General features: G+C 44.9%; 1 protein-coding gene across 1 annotated transcript in view; it reads left to right on the top strand.

Annotated features, from left to right (window-relative positions):
• LOC139598496 (transmembrane protein 132B-like) overlaps window positions 1-22,456 on the top strand; it is a 223,746-nt gene that overhangs the window by 43,411 nt on the left and 157,879 nt on the right. Inside the window, exon 2 of the mRNA XM_071444944.1 lies at window positions 17,113-17,992. Coding sequence (XP_071301045.1) covers window positions 17,113-17,992 — 880 coding nt within the window. The remainder of the gene's footprint in view (window positions 1-17,112; window positions 17,993-22,456) is intronic.

The following is a 22,456-nucleotide window of genomic DNA, read 5'->3' as shown; positions in this document are numbered from 1 at the left end:
CAGAGACTGCACCTCCTCAGTTCCTGCAGGGATGGGTTTTCTCTGTGCCCCTGTGTTTCCCTGCACCTTCAGGTGTGCCCAGGCTTTGCTTGCCTCTGTTCTGGCAGTGGAAGTGGTTTGGAGGTGTCCTTCTGCTTCCCTGCTCCTCGGGCCATGCAGGACTAGGCAGACGTGACCAGGAATTACATGGCAGGAGGGAGAAGGCAGCTCTGAGCTGCAGTGGAGAAAACAGGCTTTGCTTTCTGGAAAACGTGTTGCAACTACTGTAAATCACAGAAAAGAAGGCAGAGAACATGAAGTGTGTAATGAATGCGACACCCGTCACTGAAAGGTCAGCGGCTTCCTGCACGGGGGTAACGTGCATAAAAAATTAATGAGGCTCTCTAATTAGTTTGTTGTGGTGGAATTTTATTAACGAGACACAATCGATTTCTGGTTTCTGCTAAAAACATAATGAAGTGCAGTGAAAGCTGGTCTTCACAAATTCCTGCTTCTCATTGATGAAGTGACAAGAGCTGCAGGCGCTGTGGGCTGCGCTGTGGGAGGCAGCACAGGCACGGTCCCAGGGCTGGGGATGGAATTGCTGGGCTGTGCCAGGGCAAGGATCCCACCCCCAGTGCCCCTTCCCACTGCTGCCCCCCTCATGCACGCCTGTTCTGGGCCCTGGTGCTGTCAGGAACCCCTGGGACTCAGCTCCCTGCTGTTGGGGATATCTTTATATTCAAGGTGGTGCTTGGCTTATTTGTGTTGCAGGTTTTGCAATGTGTCTTGCTTAAGGAAAATTAACTTGTTTGGGTCTTTGTTGCTAGCTGTATATGCTGGAAACATTTTGATTAAGTACTGAGGAAAGAATAAGATAAGACTGTTGATTAGTTAGAATTGAACTTTTTCCTTTTACTCCTACACTTGGAAAAACCAGACATTTTTTGTTTTTATTGTGGTCTATGTAATTAACTGCATGAATAAACATACAGCATTTCTGAAGACTAATACTCCTGAAAAATCCTCAGACATGTTCTGTTTAAAATATTGTAATCTCTGGTGAATCCTGCAGTTATTGATGTTCAGACAATGGGACTCTAAGGCAGGAATGTTACAGGGAAAGCAAGGTGAGCTTTACACCAGTCTGTACTGGTGTAAATAAACTGGTTGAGACAAAACCTGCTGGCAGTCCATGTCAGGGGACCAGGTCCACTTCTGCACTGCTCCTGGTATGGAGAGACAACCCAAAACAATTCAGCTATGGGCCAAGAAGAAGAGGAAGCAGGTTACCTGCTCTGGGCCATCCTCCATTCCTGCACAGACACCTCCAGTTTCTCTGGACATGTGCTGGGGAGCTCCCTGGCGAGCAGATCTTGCCTTCCTGTGTGCAAGTGCTTTAAATTTGATGGTAAATGTGAAGAACACATGTGATCTCTTCATGTGCAACCTCGTACCCCAGTCAGATAGGGTTGTACAAGAAGTGCTGTAATTTTCCTGGGAAATGATGTGCCAGGAGCACAGGAGAGCTTTGTGGAGTCCCTCTCTGTATGAATCCTTTATACTGCACATTTTTTGTCTCCATAACCTTCTTGGAACTTGAGAATTCCTTTGGGTGCAGACTGTGGGAAGCCTTGCTGGCTGCCCAGCAGACAGGTGCATTTTTCCTTGCTGAGTTCCAGGAAGGCTTGGGCAGCATCCTTGCTTTTGAAAGCAGCTCACTGACAAGCACTCAAAGTGCCACTCTGTGACAGGTGCTCACTGCTGAGGTTAAACCCAACTTTTCCTGTGGTCTTGCATTAGCAACTTTGAGTGACAAGTTCCCCCTCCTGAGCTAATTCACCCTCCATCTCCGTGTTTCTGTCTGCCCAGCCTTGCACTGAGGGCCAGGAGGGTGACATCAAAAGGGAGGGTCATTGTTACACTTGGCTGCCTACAAATATTTGGCTCTAAGTTTCATCCAAAATTCAGTAGAGATGGTGAGGTTTAAAGGTGTGTTTAAAAGGGAACAGCTAGGAGTTTTTGCTTTTTAATAAGTCTTTATTTCTCTACCATTTGTTTGGTTTTTCCAAGCTTGCAGTAGGCTTTTATAAGAATTCTTGAAAGTTGTGGCTCATGGAAGGGACTTTTGTCAGATGGGGTCTGATGGTGGAATTTTCCACATCAGGCAACAAAGGATACTGGTCTGAACCCCACTGCACAGAGCAGTATTTTCTTGTATTTGCAGTTCTTACACATTTTCTGTGTGAGTAGAAGAACATTGCTTGAAGATTGGCCAGGAATAGATCTGGAATAGGCTGCCTTGGGGAGGCAGTCCTTCCTGTTGATTAATTTTACATCCCACCTTGGTGATCCAAGTGTACTTGTTGTGGATGAGAGGATGGGTGAGTAAAGATGGCAAAATAAGCTTTTTTGCCAGCGATTGATTTTGCAGCGTGAGATGCATCCAGGGCTATTATTCCATATCCACGCACAGAGAGGCAGAAATGCCTGTGGCCCAAGACATCAGCCTTGTTCCCATCCTCTCCCAACAGGACAGCTCCTTCCCTGGGCTGGAATGTGGTGCTGGGACAGAGTGGGGGAGCCTGAATGTCCTTGGTGCTTGGGGTGGCACTGCAGAAATGGGGATGTGTGGGTTTCCCTACCTGGTGTGTTTGGGGTCTTTCCTCTCGTCCCAAATTGGGTCCATCTCTCTACATCTGACTGACAGAGCAGTGCTGCTGTTCCTCAGGGCTGAGCACAGCTTTGTCCCCGTGTCCTGGTGGGACAAGGTGCCCTCTCCTCTTGTCCCATGCCTGATTTCCCACTCTGGCTGAGACCTGAGCTTGTTCCTCAAGGAGGAGGGAGGGAACACACTCAGGCTCTTTGCCATGAGACCCAACTCTACCAGAACAAGGGTGGTGAGGCTGGCACAGGACAGCCTCTACTGAACTGGCCTGACATTTGTCATCACTCAGATGTTGACTTTCATGCTCAGGCAGATGTTGAGGCCAGCAGATAAATATGCTGCCTGAGAAGTTATCTAAATAAATTTTCCAGATCAAGGCACTGTGCAGAAGAGCCAAGAATAATTGATCTAAGAGTGCCTGGGAGAAGCAGCTGTTCTCCCAACACAGGGGGAGAAGCAGGGGAGGTGAGGAGGGTCCCAGGTACAAATAGTGCAGCTCCAGGAGGAGAATGCTGGGCTGGAGCAACCTTTGAGGCAGGAAAGCTTTTCTACCTGACCCAGCTGGGTTAAGGGAAAGACACCCTCATCCCAGAGGAAAAATAAAGGTTTCAAAGTGGCTTTTAGCTGTTTGGACCAATCATTGATGGCTTGGGGTTTTTAAATGGAAATAGTGAGTTGTCAGTCTGTGTACAGTCACTTCTGCTCCTGCCACCTCCTCTTTGCTCACTGCTTCTCCCATCACTCTCTCCTGGACTGCTGCCTCCTGCTTTTCCTTGGCAGTGTTTTTCCTGCCTCCTGCTGTCTCTTTTGTCCCTGTGCTGATTCACCAGGCCAAACCTGTCAGCCTTGAAGAGCATCTGAGCTCAGGCTCGGTGTTGTGCCTCTCTTGGCACATTCCCTGTGCCCAGCACCCTGCTGCTCTGGGCCCTGTGGCCTCACACTCACCCGTGGGTGGCTCAGGAATGGGTCCCTTCCTTGGCCTCCAAGCAGAGCCCACCTCCATTAGCACAGGTGGGAAGCACCTGCATTTCCTTCAGTCTCAGTGGGAGCTGTGAGTGTTCAGGCCCTTTGGAGAACAAGGAGCTTTGTAAATGTGTGCACAAGTGTTGGATTTGATGCATCTTTTAAGTGCTGGCATTGGAGATTTCTGATCCTGCTGCTGTGTGTTTGCCAGTAGGAATAAGTGTAGATGGAACTGGGGTGGGACCAGTTTCCCACCCAGCCTGGGGGTGTCTGGCTTGATGGATCCCAGCTCCCTTGTTAATTCTGAGAACCAGTCTGGAGAAAGTCCTAGACTAATATTTGTCTGCCTCCCTTTCAAGATTCAACACCTAGTGTCATGTCAGTAGATTCCTGGCAGTTGCTTCTGATAGAAATTTGAAATGCTGATGTTCCAAATGAGCTCTGATCCAAAGTGCTCATCCTGCAGCTGGAAGGTTTACCTCATAAATTCATTAACTGTCAGATCATTACCAACATCATTACTTTTTACATTTTTTCCATATTTATTTAACACTCCCTCTAGATTTGCACTTCTGATCCATTGTGGGTGTTTGTATTTTAAGTTCACATACTACAGTGCAGTTCCTATCCAAACTCTGAAGGAAAATATGGGACCAATTTTAATGACAATGTACAATTGTACTGGCATGTCCCAAAGCCTGGGGGAACCTGTCCATTAAAAAATAATGGAGTAGGAAGTCCTGGCATAAAGTAAAGCCTTGAGTGAAATTCCACAGCTTCATGGACTGTTAATTCTTTATTAGGTTTTCCTAAGACTGAGATAAAAGGCATTTTATCTTTTTTAAGGTTTGCATTAACATGTCATTGAGTTTTATAGATACATTGATCTTCATTTGGCTAATCGAGAAAGGGTAATAGAAATGTGTGTTAAATGCCAAAGCAAAGATAACTCTGTAACACTTCAAATTTTTGTGTTATTTTTATTTATTAAGTTTTCTTCAGATACAGAACTGTGGTCAGTGTCAAGTTGTGAAACTCCTCTCACTGTATATTTTTAATTGGCTGTCCTGTCTAATTTTCTTTTTCCCCCTTTTTTTAATCTGCCTTTGCTTTTAAGTTAACTTGGCAGTGAAGTTGATGTGTGATCACTAAAAACTAACAGAGACAATTGACAAGATTTTTAAAAAGACTGTTTTGTCTGATGGATTCTTGCCTCTCTTGGCTGAGAGCCTTTTTACACTGTGTTCCAGTCTGAGATGGAGCAGTGAAGTGTGTCTTTGGATTCAGAGACAAAAGCTGAACCTCACTCATGTCAATATCTTTTTGAACAAATATTAAGGTCTTTATCTCCTTCCCCTAACAGTGAAATCTGGGTTTGGGGAAGCTGGAGGGACTTGGACTCCAGGCAGGAGCTGCTCTCTGCTCCTTTTTGGGTCAGCAGCCCCCGGGAATCGTCGGTGCCTGGCTGTGTTTAATTGTGCCTGTCTCCAGAGAAACACATCCCTCACACCAGGCTCACTGTGGGCATTTCATGAGCAGCTCTCTATGGATGAAACTTTATTAACAGCTGTCATTGTTAATGAAGATTGTGCAGTGCTCGGTGGATTAGCTCTGTGTAGAAGGCGCATGAGAGGGAAACAATGAAAAATTATTTTTGTCTTCTCTTTGTTGAAAGTGTCCATCCTCCATCAGTTCTGCATGTGCACCAGGGAGGGCTGGGGGAAGCATTGGGCTCTTGTGGCTCTCTGCAGCTGGAGAGGGCTCAGCCCCAGCTTGGGTTTTTGTTCCCAGCCTCACCACATCTCAAGGCACCTTCCTTGACAAACAGGGAATGAGGGGAGCTCTGAATGAAATCCCCTGAGCAGCCCTGGGGGATGATCACCTTCCCTGCTCATCAGCTCTCGGGGGAAATCTTCTTCTCCTGCTCTAGAAAGGTCTGCAAGGACTTCACTGACAGGGAATGGGCACAGGTTGGGTGGTCTCAGAGATGGTTCCCTTCATGTCCAGGGTTTATTCCATCCTTTTCTTGCCAACCACTCTTGCCAAGCCAAAGCACCAGAGCAGCTCAGATCTTACATCTCATCCTCAGCTCCCAGTCCTGCAGCCTCCAGCAAATGCTTATTTTAGCACCAGCTGGCTCTGATCCCTTTGAACTCTCTGATATGAGATTAAATGTTAATTTATTACATATCATTATAGGATTATATGTTATCTCTAGGATAATGGAATCCAAATGTTAGAATAGCATGTTTGAGATTTAGTGCTTGTACACATTTCCCTCCACTCAGGAAACAAGAATAGCTAAAGGCAGAAGACTGAACAAGAGGTGAATTAATCTGTCTGATCACAGCTAGCCGAGAGCTCAAGCTCTGGAAGAGTAAAGCCAGAGGTTCATAATCTTTTTGCAGAGTTCAGAAGCAGAGGAGAAGTTGACTGAATTTTCTAAAAAATAAATAAGTATGAAGAAATTGTTATCTGCTTTGGCTGTTCCATGGGCAAAATCCCATGGATAAATTATGCAGTGTGAATTATGTGCTTGGCTTTAGATATAAATGCCAGACAAAGCAGAGTGCTGAAGTGACCTGGATGCTGAATTTCTGCAGAATTTCATTCTCTAGGCTCTGGGTAGGTGAGCAGTGCTGGATGTAATAAGATCTGACTTGAACTTGAATTGACTCAAACTTGAGCTGCAGTAGTGATGTTTCCACACAGAGGTTTAGAGGTGATGCCACGAAGCAGAAGGTGAGCAGGGCCCTTTTGCTGTCCCTGTCACTGCCCATGATGGCATTTTCAAATGGGCAGATGCTGATGCTGAGCTGCATTCTCAGCACACCCAAATGCTGTGATTGTGATGTCCTGTGACTCTCATTCAATTTTATCATTTCCCTGTCATTGAGAAAAGAATTAGATCCAGCTTTTTGCCTTCTCAGGCAATCTCAGATCTGGTCTAATTTACTCCTCTTGACTCTTGGAGAGTTTGAAAATGCTGTCAGCTAAATGCTCATTATCTTTTATTGCATTAATACATTGACATGAGTGAACCACACAGAAAGTATGACCTCATCCAGATTTGGGCTTTGCTCAAGAGTTTTTATTCTTTGCCTGGAAGTTAATAATTGTCTGTGAGCAAGGTAACTGTACTCGGTGCCTCACAGCATGAAAGTCACAATAAGGTTTCACTCTCTTTACACACAAATATTTTGACAAGATCTCCTTGAACTGCCTCCTCCAGAGCTATTGGGAATTTTCATTGTGCTTAGAAAATCAAACTCTAAATTGTGAATTGGCAACAGAGAGAGAAACAAACACCCAAGAAGTCCTGGGTGAGGCTCTCTGCTGGCCCCAAGGAGCCGTTCTCCACGTGTGAGTGACAAGCTGCAGCCTTTGATTGCTGCAGTAAGAGAAAAGTGCTGCTGGGGGAGGGTTATTTTGTCCTTTCTGACAGCAGCTGCCGTAAATTTGTAAAATATGTCAAATGTGTATTCATAAAGTAAAATAATGCATTCAGCCATGAGAAATTATGCTTTGTTCTGGTTCTGGGATGTGCTCGGGCAGGGCTGCTTCAAGAAGCAGGGGAGCAGGGGAGCAGGTCAGCAATCACACTTGGAATGCAAAGCTCTCCCGCTCTGTAACAAATTAATGGAGTTGCTTGAGGCTGTTGTCATTCCAAAAATAAAATGTTGAATTAAGTAAAGAAATCTGAGACAAAATAGCAACTTTTGTTCTGGGTATTTTGGGCAGGGGAAAAGAAACAGGCTGTCATTAGAAAGGAAGGATTCGTGTTTTCATGCGATGTTCCTCGAGAGGCAGTCATGAATTGATAACTCAGTGATGTCTGAACTGCAGAACTTGGCCTGTGTGCTTGCTCCTGGGGCAGTCAGAGAGCACAGACTGCTCTGGGAGTCTGCTTAGCATAATATTGGTTACTGCTGAGAGCAATGCTAAGTGCAGGCTAAAGCCTGGGTTCAGAGAAAAAAAGTCCAGACATCTCTGAACTAATAGTGGGGAATCTGTAAAGCTGTGGAGCTTTCATTGAAAGCAGCTGAAAGGCTGCATGCCCTCACAGGTCTCTGTCCTGGAACTTTGTGGCTTGTGCTTCAATTTCCCAGTGGGGAAACCCTGCTGTAGCCAGGCTGCACACACTTGGAATGATCTCTGTGTGTGTTTGTGTGTGTGTGTTTGCAGGCTGGGGACACAGATCCTGCTGGAGGCAGCTGCCTGCACCTCTGGAGCTCTGCAGGGACACACCTGAGGGAAAGATTTCCACAGCCCTGAACAGTGCAAAGGTTTAAGCAGGAATTCACACTGCTAACAGTGCCCAAACCCAGCGTGGGTAGTGAGTGATGCAGCAAAAATGGGGAGGGAGAGGGGAATTGCTCCCAGTGCTCAGGCTGTGAGCTCAGAGCTGCTGCCCCAGCTGGATTTTGCTCTGGGTGTCTCTGTCCTGTTTTGTCATGGTCCCCAGCGTGGCACAGGCTCCTCCTGGGATTACAGCCCCAGTGGGATATGGATGTGTGCTGGTGAGACAGAGGATTTTCTCTGCATTCAGGACAGATCTGTGTTCTTAATAACTTTACAGGGGGTTTATTGTAAGCTGCTTTTGTGGTTTCCTGCAGCTCCTTGGGCCCATCAGCTCGGAGCTCATTGCCTCCAAGAGCTTTGAATCAACAGGGTGGAGAATGCAGTGAAAGCCCATTGTTCTGGAGGAAGGCTTTGGACCAGCCTGCCTGCTTTCTGGCAGGGCCTCTGGACAATCAGCATTTTAATATCCTGTAATTTTAAAAAAGCTCATGCAAGGAATTTTCCAATATCTCCAAAGAGAGATGCTTACATGGGGAGAATCACAGGTGCCCTGAAATGAAACACCTGTGTGACCCGTGGGTGCAGGAATGTAGGAAGTCTGTAGAATGTAGAACTTCAAATTCCTTTCCTTCATTTTGGGTTTGGGTGTAATACTCAAGGCCACTGACTACAGTCACAAGCTGGGGTTTGTAAAGAGAAGCACAGCCAAAATTCTGTGTCCAGAGGCTGAGGGATCAGCCCAAACCAGGGGAGAAATTATTGCTGAGAGGGAAAATGGAAAATGCCAGAGCAGATTTAGGGAAGGATCCCTTTGAAATGACATTTGCTCCTTAAAATAAGAATGCAAGAAATGCATTCAGAAATGTGTTTCTTCACTTTGTTCTAATGCTGAACACAATATGGGAGTAATGACAACCTGCCTTAGTGATTTGGGGAGCAAAAAAGGCTTCCTGAAAATTTGGGAAGAGTTGTTGAGAGGGACTTTGTGGTTCCTGGAAGGCAGCAGTGCCATGGTGTTGTGGGGTGCTGTTTACACCAGTGCCCCTTGCTCCCTGCCCATCCTTTTGGGGTGCCATTTGCTGGGGGTGAGGGCATTCACTTTGTGAGAAATGGGGACTCACTGTGGCTGCTGAGATCAATATCTGCAGCCAGAGAGTGATTTTAATAAAAGGACTTTCTCTCAGCTTTGCTATCTCCATGACAGATAGACCCCAGCTAACATAAATCCTGCCCTTTCTCCTGTCAGTCTCTTGGCTTTGTGTGACGTGTAGGTGCTTTGACACAGAATACAAATATTTCACAGTTAGCTAATGGTTTAGAGCATATATTTAAAAGATTTACTTTTGCAATCACCTGGTGCCTTTAGTGAATGTGTTTGCCTTGTGAAGCCTCTCTGTTATTTGGAGAATATAACCACACACTCCCATACATGTATTCATTTTCTGTTGTTTATGAAATATCTCTGAGGGAAAATGAGGTTTTCTTTGGATAATGGTAGAAAGCCCTATTCTAACCTTCTTTTTAGTAATGAGAACCTCCAGTGGCCTTGACAAACCTTATTTATCAGGTGCCAGGGGGGCTGCACAGGGGTTGTCAGTGCTGGCAGCTGCATTAGCAGCTGTTTCTCCTCTCCAGGTAACCAGAACAAAACCCCTGCATGGTTAACCAGGTGTTTTTTAAACTTCAGGTTAACTTGCACTAGTAGCTCTGCCCTTCAGTTCTTTCAGCTGATGAATTTGTGACCTTTAGCCACTGTACTAATGCCTCCAATTGTAAGTGGCAGGACAATCTCCCTGTTGCTGATGTATAAGAGATGCAGAGAAACTTGCCAAGAGCAGCCCGTGACTTTTAACCACTGTATTAACAGCTCTGATGGAAACTAAAATGGCAACTTGGGCCAGTGATCAGCCCAGCAGAGCAACCTGAGCCATTGCAGCAGCCACAATAAATGAGAAAACTCCTGGGGGGCTCCTTTCTTCAGCGCCCTCCCTGCTCTGAGTGTGGGCAGCCAGGGCAGCTTTGTTGGTGTCTGCTCCTGTGGCCTGGGCTGTGCTGGTCTGGAGAGAGAAATTCTGTCCTGCAGCTCGAGGCTGGGCTGGCAGGGAGGGCTGAGGAGGAAGGAGGTGGCACAGGAGCCTCCCTGCTGGGGCTGCACGTGTGCCCTGCTGAGGATAAACAGAGAGGATAAATACAGGCTCTGTTCTGAGGAACAAGCTGGACCTCCTCCCTCCCTCCCAGTAATAACACTGGTAACAATCATCTTCCCAGACAACACAAATAATGAGGTAGTGGCTTAACAAGGCAGTTCCTCAACCCTTTATAAGTGGAGCCTTGTTTCCTTGGAAAAGGATAAATCTCTGATCTGCTGGGCATAGCTCTGCTCTAAGGAGTTTTATTTTCAGCTAAGTAAAAAGTCAGGGTAAACTTTGCTTATTTGTCTGATGCATTTACCTCACCCTATTTTGTTTGCTTGATTGTCCTCGTTTACTGTTGTGGTCTCTTGTTTTGCAGCTGCTTTAGGGTCACCTGTGTTGCAGGTGAGGGGAGATGGAGAGTGACTGTGCCAGGTCAGGGCACAGAGCCACCTGCCCAGCAGCACCCAAAGGCAGGTGTCTGTAGGAGAGAGCAAAATCCAGCAATCACAGACACTGCTTCCCCTAAATGTGCTCTCAGCAGCAGGGGCAGAGCTCCTGCCTTTGCCCAGGCCTGATTTGGGGAGCACAGGGAGAAATATCCCCTCTGGAGTCCAACACTTCACGTTTTCCTTGGCAGCCTAATGGCAATTTTAAGCCTTTTTGTTTTTCTCCAGCTTTCCAAACTTTTGCTGATAGAGAGCCCTGAATTAATCTTCAGGCCTTTTGGGTATTGGATTACACTCTGTCCCAGTCCTTTCTGTGGCAGCACTGCTGGAACTGGCATGGGATGCTAATCCTTCTGTACCTATTCACTCAGCTGGAGAGGAAAATGCATGAAAGCAAGTTGCTAGTCCAAGCTAAATTTAGATTTATTCAGTTGGAGTTAATTATAATCTTTATTTAGTCCCAAGCGATGCCTTCTTATCATACACTTATTATAGCTGAGAAAATTAATTTTTATTCTACCATAAAGGTGAATGTAATAATCTGGGTTCAGGGAAGGGATTACTTTAATAAGATTTATAGGCAGCCTTTCAGACAGCACGGTTTTATTACTATCTGTAGGTGGCCTTGCTGCACATATGTCTTTCAGTATGGGTGACTGTGCAAAATGCAGGCAAGCTCAAAACTCTAGAAAGCACCAGCTCGGAAACTTCACCATCCAACTTAATCTGTTATTGTGTTCCAAAGCACTTGCCTTGTTTGGAACACAACAACAAAATTTATGGCTGAACGTGTGGCCTGATCAGGGGTTCCATTCATATGCATGGTTTAATTTTGCACTTAAAAATGTATTTTAGTAGACAAAAGATTTATGAGGCCCGAGATGTGCTTTAAAGTTTTTTTGGAAGCAGAATGCAGGGTAAACATAGGCATGTGGTTTCTCTATTACTCCAGCCCATAAAACCAGGTGCCTTGTTAAACCCCACTGTGCAAGGTTCAGAGGGAGCAATAAGAGCCTCTACAATGTTGGGAGGAGAAGCTTTAGTGAGAGGGAGCAGGAGCTGTGGTGTGGCAGGACTGCTCTGCCCATGGAGCCTGAGCTTGCCTCATCCAGCTCTGCACGTTCAGTGCTGGGGCTGCTGGTGAAATGGGCTCCTCCAGGGCTGATCCTCCACCCTGCAGGTGTCAGTGGATTCTGCACCTTCCCTGCTTTGCTCCAAGGAGCCTGGAGTGAGGCTGAGCTCTGACACCCTTCTGGCATGAGATGGGCCACAATGAGCAGCTGCAGAGGAGTCTGGGCAGCAGAAGTTTGACTCAGACATTTGGAGATAAGGATGTGAGACATTGTCCCAAGCCAACAAAAGTTAATTAACCTCTCTTCAGTTTTAGATGTTTGGATTAAGTTGATTTTTTTTTTTTAATTGCATCTTTTTTCTTGTCTTTCCAAACAAGCTGCTGGTCCAGCAGTGTTTTGCAAAGCAAATCTCTGTCTCCACAAATGTGTAATCAAGATTGAATGGAAGGACTGTGAATTGGTTGCAAGTCCTCCATCAAGTTCTATCCTTACATCAAATTAGGATAAGAAGAAGAGAGAATAAGAAAAGCTTTAAGGGGTTTTATCACATTTTCTCAGACTATTATTTTTTATATCTTGACAGCTTTTTGTCTGACTTTAATGTTAAAAATGTACTGGGAGCAGTTCTTAACTCTTCCTTGCAGTATCATTTGTATTTTCAAATTGCTCTGTTCCAGCTGGAAACACTAATTGTCATTATGGCTCTTTTTCTGTGCAGTGGGGTTCAGTGGATAACAAAGTCAGCAGTAAAGGACTGAGGCTTGTTTGTGAATGGAAGGTGATGGAATTTTTCCCGCTTCAGTTGGGTGATGGAATTTTACCCCTCGGGGGGACTGTGGAGGGTTCTCCTCCTTTTCCTTGTGAATGTAAAGCTGAGGAGATGAGTCACAGGATGGGCTCTGAGTGCAGGAAGTAAACAGTGACATCCTCCTTTCCTGGCTACTTCACTGCATTCTGGGTGAGTCGGGGAGAGCAGGAGGGGGTGTCCATCCCCAGATCCTCACACAGCCCAGCCTTAGCCCACTCGCAGTGCTCAGGTGATGAATGAACTCATAGTAGACTGGCACACTGCAATCACCCTCCTCCTTTTCCTCCTGCCAGCCCCAGGAGTCAGAGTTTTCCTTCCCAGCTGTGGCCAGGCCAAATCACCTTGGGCCAACTCTCCCTGCTGGGGTCTCTGAACAGCATCCCTGGCAATAGGAGAGAAAGTGACCGACACAGCTGGTCCAGAATGGATTGTTTCTCTGTAATTTAGGAGTTCCAAATTAGCTTTCCTTGTGTAGACCCCCTATTCTGGGGTACAGTGTGTTTTCATTCAAGGCTAATGCCTGCAATTCCAGAACAAAATCATTGTTATGAACAGAGCCATTTTTATAGTGGAATAATGTACATGTGTAGTTTGATCTTTATGGTGTTTCAGTGAGGGCTGGTGGGAGGGGCTGGTGATTTTTCTCCTGTACAGACAAGCCATTGATTGCCTCTGTGAGTCATGGATAACATCATAGCACTCACTGGCACCACATTACTTGAAATGATTCCTCTTTTACAAAGAGGAGTGTCTGTGTGAGCTCACTCTACAGTTCTGATGATGCTGCAGGAAAGATGAATTTTAACATTTTCACAGTTTTTCCACAGGTGCAGGGTTGGCTTCTTGTTTGTTTTCAGAGAAAAAGGATATTGAAAGAGTTGCAATTTTAAACAGTTGTTGTTCCTTGCACCTTCAGCTTCAGAATTACTGATGGCTTATGGAAGACTTGGCTTCTGTTAAATAGTTTGCTAAAGCAGAGAGAATATTTAGATGTGAAATTTGGATTTATGTTCCATCAGGAGCTGTTTTCCTTTTTAGCTAAAAAATGATGGTTTTAAAAGACTTTCCTCTTACTAGATGTTAAATAGATGCATTGTTGCTAACACTGACCTGCCACTGCCCCCACTACCTTCCAGCAGGATACTTGTTTTATTTCCTATTAAAAAAGTATGAAATCTAAGAAATTCAATAAAGATTCAATGGAATCTAGAGTTCCATGAATGGCAGATTTTTGTTGCACAGTCTGTCCTGCAGCTGTGGCTTTGTTCCTCTTTTAGTCCTGTGCTGCTTTTTGTGGTGGCAGCCCAGGGTCAAGGGAGATTAAAACCAAGAATGGTGGATAATTTTATGATTAGATAAAAAATGATCAAGGCAACAGAACAGGAGCTTCGTTTGAGGCCTGAGCTGGGCAGAGCAAGGACCAGGAAGGGGCATCTGTGATGCTCAGCATTGCCTTGCCTGCTGCTTTCCTCCCTCTGTGCCTCAGAAACATCACAAGGGACTTTTCTTTCCTGTACTCTGAGTTTGCAGTGTGAGCTGGGCTATGAGGATATTGCCCAGCTCTGGAGGGAAGGATTTTAACATAAAATTGCAGTGATGATGCTTTAAAAGCTGACCTGTTGCTCTAGGGGTCAGTAGTTCCTTAATCCAAGTGAGTATTTTAGCAGGGGAAAAGCACCTGCAGAGAATCTGCTACAAGGGAAAAGTTTTCCAAAATTCCAACTAAATATCTCAATTCACATCCCCCTGTCTGTTATCTGCACACATCTCCCCCCAGCACCCCCAGTGCCCCAGCAGCCTGAGCAAACCAGATTGTTCTGTCTGAGAAAGCTCTGGGCTCTGGGGAAGCTCATTTGGTCTCCATTTACTTTTCCTCAGCTCTTGCTCTCTTTTGGTACCTAATTGGAACTAAGCCACGTTCTGCTCTAATGTTCTGCCCTCTTTGATCTTGCTGGAGTGCTTGTTAAAGGAGCAGGTGATTTTTTCATGGCATTATTGCACACCAGAAAGCTCCAGATGTGGCTGGTTTCTGATTGTTGCTGAGAGGAGATTGATGCTTGATGCTGATGTGCTGAATTAAAAAGGTGGGGTGTTGGCCTGCCATCCTATGAAGTATTTCTTTTTAGATCTTCCTACAGCATCATAAAATGCTGCTAAATTCAGATATCATATTTTGTTGCAGGCTGGTTCTAGGACAAAGCCCAGCCCTGTCTACTGATGTTTATGGCTTCCCATATAAGCCTTCAGACAAAATTTGTATCTCATTTTGCTTGAGTTACAGCAGGATGATATCCTAGTCCTCACACCAGTTTTGAGCTGAGGCACTGAGAAGTTGCCACTGTAATGAAATGGAGGAAAGGGAAAAACATCCCTTTTAAACTTCCTGTAAATCACTGCTTGAGAGAGATAAAATATCTGCATAAAGCGTGTGTGGGAGTCCTGTAATGTAAACACAAATGCATTTAAGCCTTGTCTTGTTCTGGTTTGTAGCTGCCTCAGTGTTTAAATCTCCTCTGCAGCCTGGTGTGCCTTGGGAGGAGATTTAGCTCCTGCTCCAGAAATCAGAGGGCACTCTTGCTGCTCTGGCTCCTTGCTTATCTGCTTCACTGCTTATCTGTATGGCTGTAAAGTTTTTATGTTAAATGCAACTTCTCAAAAGTATTGCTTTCAAATTTAGTTCAATTTATTTACAATTAATCCGAAAAGGGGCTTGTCTGCATTTGAATTTACAGCAAAGAAAAAATACCCTTCCTTCTCTTCTGCCTCAGCTTTCCCAGGATCAAAGTTCACTTTCTGCTCCTGAGCTGGGAAGTTGCACAATGGCAGAACATGTCAAAGGGCCCTATAAACAAACCACAGAGCAGAAATGGGGCTGCTAAAGCATCCCTTGGTGACTTTCTGCCTGGGGAGGGAGAGATTTCTGCCCATCATCCACATGGGGATGGAAGATGTGGCAGGGAAGGACCAAGGTCAGTTTTCCTGATGAGAAAATTGGTTGTCCCATGTGTGATGCCACTTCCAGGGTCTCATAATCTGGATTTCTGCATTTCACCATGGGCTGTGCTGGTGAGTTCCAGAGCTGGGCTGATGTTTGTGATGAGAGCAAGGCAGGGGACATTTGCATTTGCCTGTGAAGCTGAGAGGAAACCCTGACCTGATCCCCAGGTGCAGTGGTGAGAGAGGAGATTGCTGGCAGAGTGTTTCCTGCTGAGAATTTTTTTTGGCTGCTTTTGTATATTTTTTCATGTTTACTCATTCCCACAAAGAATATTCCAATGCCTGAAAAAACCTCCTTGACACAAGTAAAGATACAGCAAAAGTAAAGGCAAAAGTATTGTGGTGAAATGAGAGGCATTTAAACAAGTGTAGATAATATCAGACTATCAAAAACAAATGACCAGAATTTCAACTGAGAACAAGAGTGGAGCAAAGTCAAATGGATGGGATTTGCCCTAGAATCTGGCTTTGATAAATGTAGGCCTTAAAAATACACAACCTGAAAAAAAATAGCTTAAATATTAAAGGTTTTATCTCTGCTAAATCGTGGCTGCAGGAATCTGAGTCATCTGGCTTGAGCAGGTGTAATTGTTTGTGTGTTGTGTATCTGCTCTGCCCAGCCCTGACAAACAGTGAAATCACCACTCAGTTCCAGAGGGACAATGAGAGCTTTGACCTTAGGCTCTGTCATTGTGCCTTTGTTATCTCTGTGCATTATGGAACTGCTGCATTTTAATTCCTTGGCTTTCTGTTTGTTTCCTCTGAGCAGTCCCAGGAGCTCGGATTCACCGGCTTTTTGTTGGGTACCGATTGTTAGTCTGAAAGAGCCACTGTTTCTGGTAGGATCACAGCCCAGACTGAATATATCTCACTATTAATTAGAGATCAGCCCAAACCAAAGATGTCTGTTTGATCCCTCCCTCCCTCTGGAATCTTTTCTTTCCTGGGAAAAATCGCTCAGCGCTGGCTGGAGGATTGACCATTGTGTTATAGAGAAACTTCTGTGGTTTCCAAATGTGTTTTATTCTCCTCAGGAATTAAACCAAAAAGTCCTTCTGAGTGTCTGAGATCCTTCTGTGTGTAAAGGATTTCTCCTTCTCTCAAGTTCACTCTTGCCTGCAAATCCATCCCACTGAGACCTCTGTCAAACCCCACATATTTTATCGTGAAAAGTTTTGGTTTCAAGAACATGAAGCTTTTATCAGGTTCTCACCAACTTCCAAGCTGCTGACCTGGCAGAATGGATTGGGAGTGATGCAGATGTTCAACCCCCATTGCTTTTTGTGTTAGTGATGGTAGATTAAAGCAAATGTTCCGTTTTTACTGCTTAAACTGTTCTGTTTTACTGCTACTAATATTCAATATGTCAGTTTCTTAGGCACATTGGAACATGGATGAGGAGAAGCTGAAAGTTTGATCTGATGATAAAAGAAAAACAAAAAAATAGACTGCCAGGAAAAAGTTTTGGAAGTTAGTTTGGGATCTGGGCAGTCAGTCCTCTCTTGGTGGCAGCCAGTCCTTGGTGAATGGCATTCCAGCAGAGACCAGGCTGGGGAAGGTGGGAAGGGAGGGTGCATTGCTCCCAGCCTGAGCTCTGAACACAAGTGCTGTTCCATGGTACCTGTGTCAGATTGTTCTGTAACTGCAGGACTGATCTCCTGTAATCCATTGCTTTTGTCAGAAGCTGAGGCCATGCTAAGCAAACATCTGAGTTTCTGTTTCCTTTTCTCGTTGGCTGCAGTGGTGGAGAGCCGAGGAGGGATCATGGACAGCATCCAGAGATTCTCCAACCTGCCAACCTATCTCCCTGCAAACCCTCACATCTCCAATGCTGATACTTTCTTCTTCCTCAAGGAAGCCAACCAGGATATCATGAGGAACTCCAGTTTGCAGTCTAGGGTGGATTCATTCTTTATTTACAAAGCCAAACAGCCACCTGTCCTAAACGCCACGTATGGACCCTTTTCTGTTGAACAACCCGTTCCCTTGGACCTCATGCTGACTTCTGCATCTTTTGGTTTCACAAATAAATTCACTTTTAATTGGAAATTAAAATCCCACATAATCAACAGCTCAATCTATTCCAACAAACCCAAAATACAGACCTTGTTCTATATAGCGGGGAAGGACTGGGATGACTACGACTCTGAGGAGATGCTGCCTTGTGTGAAGATGTTTGCTTTCCTGGAGTCTAGAGAGGTGGTGGCCAGCTGCAGATTGACAGGCCACCTGGGATTATGTGTTGTGGAGCTGGAATTGTCTCCCAGCTGGTTCAGCTCCCCTCCACCCCTGCTTCCAGAGGAAACAGCCTCCCTGGAAGGGATTACTGTGGAGCTCTTCTATAAGATTTACACAGTGGATGGGGAATGCTCTCCAGAGGATGCAAAATGGGAAAACAATATCCATGCAGGTGAAGAGAATGAGCACCAAGCTCTGTCAGCTATGGAGAGGATTGGTAGCATCGTTGTTTACCCAAATCAAGACAGATTAAAGCAGTCTTCACTGAGGGTGGATGAAAATATCCTTATTCACTTACCACTCAGCCCAGTCAGAGAGGGGGACATTGTGACCTTCCATGTTTTCCTGGCTGATTACTCACTAGCAGACCAGTTTGTGTTAAGGTAAGAGAATTTTTTAAGTGTTGTATGCAAAACAAATAGGGGCAAATCAATGCTGAGTGTAAACATTTGGTTATATTTACTGTTTTCTTGAGAGAACTTCTGCATTTCTCCTTCAACAGGCAAAAACTATAGATAGTCTTGAATTATCTATGCGGATGACACTTTTTGGACCATGGGCATTGATTTTAAAGTATGGGCTATAAATGTTTGCTTGATTATTTTTTGTTTTAATTCTGTTTGCTTCTAGTCATAATTCTGCCTCTGTAAGTCATGCCTCTCAGCCAGGGTAACTGCTGCAATGTGTTTTGCTAAAGAGTTTGCTGGAGGGTTTTCTGTTTCTTTGGTGAAGTTCCCTCTGTTTTATTGACATTATTATCATTATCTTTCCAAAATGCACGGGCTACATCCTGCACAGGTCAAATGTGGTGAGAACTCTTGCTGCATTGTACAGAGGGGAGCTGAGAGCTGAGGAAATGAGTTCAGCCTGTGTAGGAATCCTTTGGCAGAGCCAGGATTTGGGGCTAAACTTTGCAAGTTGTCTTCAGTTTTCCTGTAAGATCAGCCCTTCCTGCTTCTCCAAGCTTTTGACTGCTAGTTTCGTGGCCTATTTTTGTTTTAAGTTTGGGGACTCTCTGTTGACCTTTCCTTGTGAATCTGCCTGTAATAGGAGAATTCAGGCATTTCAAACCACCCCGAGGGTTAGTGCTGCGTTTTTGTTCTGTCCTTAGCTGTCAGACTCCGGGTTCAGAGCTGCACAGGGACCAGATTCAGAGAGAAATGTGAGCCAAACTGGGGGAACAAAAGGGCCAAAAGGTAATTGGAAAGTGTCATCTGCTGTAAGGATGTGAGGCTCTCTGGAAAGGAGGAGCTGCAGCCCGTGCAGGGAAACCTCAGAGCAGATTTGTGCCTTCCAACTTTTGATCCAAGAAGGATGGGAGCAGAACGTGACACAAGTGCACTTTGGGGACAGATGTTGAGAAAACAGGCAGCAAACCTTATGCAGCACTTTCAAATCATTCAGCATTTGTGAAATAGCACATGCATATTAATAAACTTACAGATTGCTGCCTGAATAGGGACAAGTGATTCACAGCACAGCGCTGCTAACGGGGGGAAAGTGTGAGAAATACAATGGGGTTTAACCAAACTTTAAAAGGTTTGGATCAGGAAGGGGCTTCCTTTAAACACAACTTATTCATGCTCTTTGTGGATTTAGTGTTTTTAATTTGTTAAACATGGATTTGGCCAGCATCCACTGCCAGTGGATGGACTGGCCTGACGGAGCAGCCGGGTTTCAGAAGGCATCTATTGATCCTCAGTGCCATAGCAGAGAGATTATAGAATTTGCCTAAGGCTCTGCAAGGATTTAACATCAGCTCTTAATTCTCAGGGTTTTGTTCTCTTCCCCACACCACAGATAAAATTCCCAAGGTATTAGAGGCAGCCTAAGACGAGGGTGTTTTCTTTCCACTGGAATTTATAAAACAGCATTTACCTCGTAACAAATGGTGTAAGGCTAGAGTTTTGATATTTCTGCTGGCCAGGAGATAACCAAAAACTTCTTGCAGAGACACTTTTGAAATGGTGTTTTTCAAAAGCAAAATAGGTCCTGGAGCACTGAGCAGGTGACTGAGCTGGGTTTTCAGGGGAGCAGAAACTGAGGGAGCAGGCAGCTTCCAGGCTGGGGAGCCCCAGGATGATCCACAGGAGCCTGGCGGCTGCTGAGACCTCACCTGTCCCACAGCCCGTGGGGTTTGCATGGCTCCAGCTGCCAGCTGTTCTCCCAACATGTGGGACGTCCATCTCAGTGCTCCTGGGAAGGCAGTCAGGTTTCCATGGGCATTTCCTTCTCTGAAAAGTGTATGGAATCTGTTGATCTCCAGGAAGTGTTTCTGGTACAATAAATCAGCATGTTTTACGTGCCCAGAAATATTTCCTTGGAAAATTCACTGCTGGCTCTCTGTAGTCTAGCCTGTCTGGGCTTTTATTTGGCTTTGCTTGCATTGTGCTTTTCATCAGAGAAGCTGAAAGTATTTTTATTTACCCTTCAGTTGAATGCTGAAAGTGAGAGGCAGAATGCAATTCTGCTGGTGGCTCACCTGCCCTTTAGAATGGGAAGGGTATCTACAACTGTTGCTGTGATTGTTTTGAATGATGTGTGCTGGGTCCATGGAGAGATTTTCACCTGAAGTTCACGTGGAAGGCAGGGAATGATGCTGAGGGAAATACAAGCACTACAGTGCCTACATCTCATTTATGCAGCTTCCCTCACCAGCTTTCCCTGTTTTTCTGCTCAATGTTAATGTCTGTGAAAACCCAGAAGGTTTTATATACCTAGAATTTCTGTGTGTTATAGCCAGAGAAAAAGACATTGGAGTGAATGTTTGCCTTGGGAAATATATTTTTGCCTAATATAACTGATAGTTTTTAATCATATCTGTTGTAAGTGTAGCAGGGTCTCGCTCATATGAGAGGATAGATCAAAACCAAGTCATTCTCAGCACAGCCTTGAGCTCTGACAGGATGCAAAGGAGCAGATATGCTCAATTTTATGCACCTCTTTACTATTTCATGCTGTGTTGCATAGTATTTTATTTTATTTTTCCTAGCAGAACTGACTTCAATTCTTATATGGGAACGGATTCTGTTTTTGTTTTGGTGAAATCTGTGATTCTTAACCAAGCTTGGGAGCTGAGAAGCAGTTGGAAGCAGTTCCTTGATTCAGCAATGTGCTGTCCTGAGAGACACCCCCTTGTCAGATCCCCATCCTCGCAGTCCTGTCACTGGCAGGGTGACACTGCAGCTTGATTGTGGAGCTCCAGCTATCACTTCCAGGCTCTTCCATCACTCCAAACTGGTTTTGCTTGGCTTGAGCTAAGTCTTGGTTGGGTTATTTTCATTCGACAACTTGAATTTCAGGTGGAGTTGGAGCTCTAGTTGTGCTGTGTTTCAAATAAAATACATTTGTTTATTTTCCTACTGGGATGCAGCCAGCGTGGCTTGGTGTCAGGGAAGGACACAGATGTGTCAAGGGGCAGAATCTGGGGACAAAGTGTGCATTTAGTGCCTTGTGTTGTGCCTTTGTTGACAGATGATCTATACATGTGTGTGATGAAATGCTTATGACACTGGAGATTAATTTGTGGCCTTGCTGGTCTGATCTGTACTGCAAAATTCACCATCTGGGAAGATAAATTTTGCCCATTATGTTTGGTGGTTTGTCACTAAGCATAGTTTAACTGTAAAGGTAGGTGAAATGGGCTATGTTTGCCATGATTAAACTCTTTTATGGGCCACCTTGTTAAAAAAAAAGAGGGTAAAAATGAAGGACAGGTTTGAGATTCCAGCAGGACTCATAATATTTCAGTGTCACAAAATTTCAGGACTTTTTGTCCTTTGATGTGCTGGAGTATCTCTGTTTCCTTCTTCACTAACAAACTTAGATGAAATGTAGTAAATGAGAAAAAAAAAGATGGAAATCGTGACTACAGAGGGGGTAACAGCAACTTTAGTGCTAATTGCTAAACAGAAGAAGTCTCCTGATACATGGAGGAGTTATAAAAGAGACAGGAGAAAACAATTCCTGCTCAACTGGAAGAACAGAAATCTCATCTAATAGCACTGGGAATGGCTTCTATTTCTTCTGTGGTGTTTGTTATTATTTAACTCCATCTTGAGACTCAGAGGATGAATTCAAAAGAAAAATGGGAGTCAATTTGTACAGCAGGAGAACGTTTAATGACATAAATGGACAATTGCCCCTTGGTTATAGGGAAGAAATGAGGACAGTCTCTTTAGGAGTAAACAATGGATTTTTGGATTGTTCTCCAAGTCTCCCCATGTTAGTGAGGATGTGCTGCTCCTGAAAGCCGAGCATTAACAGCAAACTGTCACACACAAAACGTGGGTTTGTTGGCATCCCTCACACTCCCCAGCAGCAAGGAGCATCCTTCTTTGTGCCTGCTCAGAATGGAGCTGGAGATGGGGGAAATTCCGGGATAACAGCAAGGAAGGAGGTAATGAACAGCTGGGAAGGGAAATGGGAGCTGTGCCTGCAGGGGATGGCAGGACCCTGCTCAGGGCCATCACTGTCCCTTGGTGCCTTGGCAACCTCAGGAGAAGGATTTTCCATTCCTCCCTGCCCTGCTCCACACACAGCAGCTCAGAGATTGAGCATGAACCAGGACAAGGTGTTACACGTACCAGGAGACCCTTCCTGATTAGTCTCACTAGGCAAAATGATACTAAGGATTTATATTAATAAACATATATCCATATGGAGGAGGTGATGTCTCCCGCTAAGGAATAAAAATTGCACAGACCATTAAAAGTGACTTACAAGGCTTCTGTGTTAATAATGAAAGATCTGGAGAAGTCTGAGCAGTCGTCTAGGAGGCCAGAAAAAGATCATTAAGAGGATGTCTCCTGCCAATAGCTGCCAAGAGCAAACAAGGGAAAGAAAAC

This window comes from Agelaius tricolor, unplaced genomic scaffold (genome assembly GCF_023055355.1).
Source record: "Agelaius tricolor isolate 1412-34295 unplaced genomic scaffold, bAgeTri1.0.p SCAF_20, whole genome shotgun sequence".
NCBI classification, from domain to species: Eukaryota; Metazoa; Chordata; class Aves; order Passeriformes; family Icteridae; genus Agelaius; species Agelaius tricolor.
Note: the sequence above shows the minus strand (reverse complement) of the source record. Positions and strands in the feature narration are given on the sequence as shown.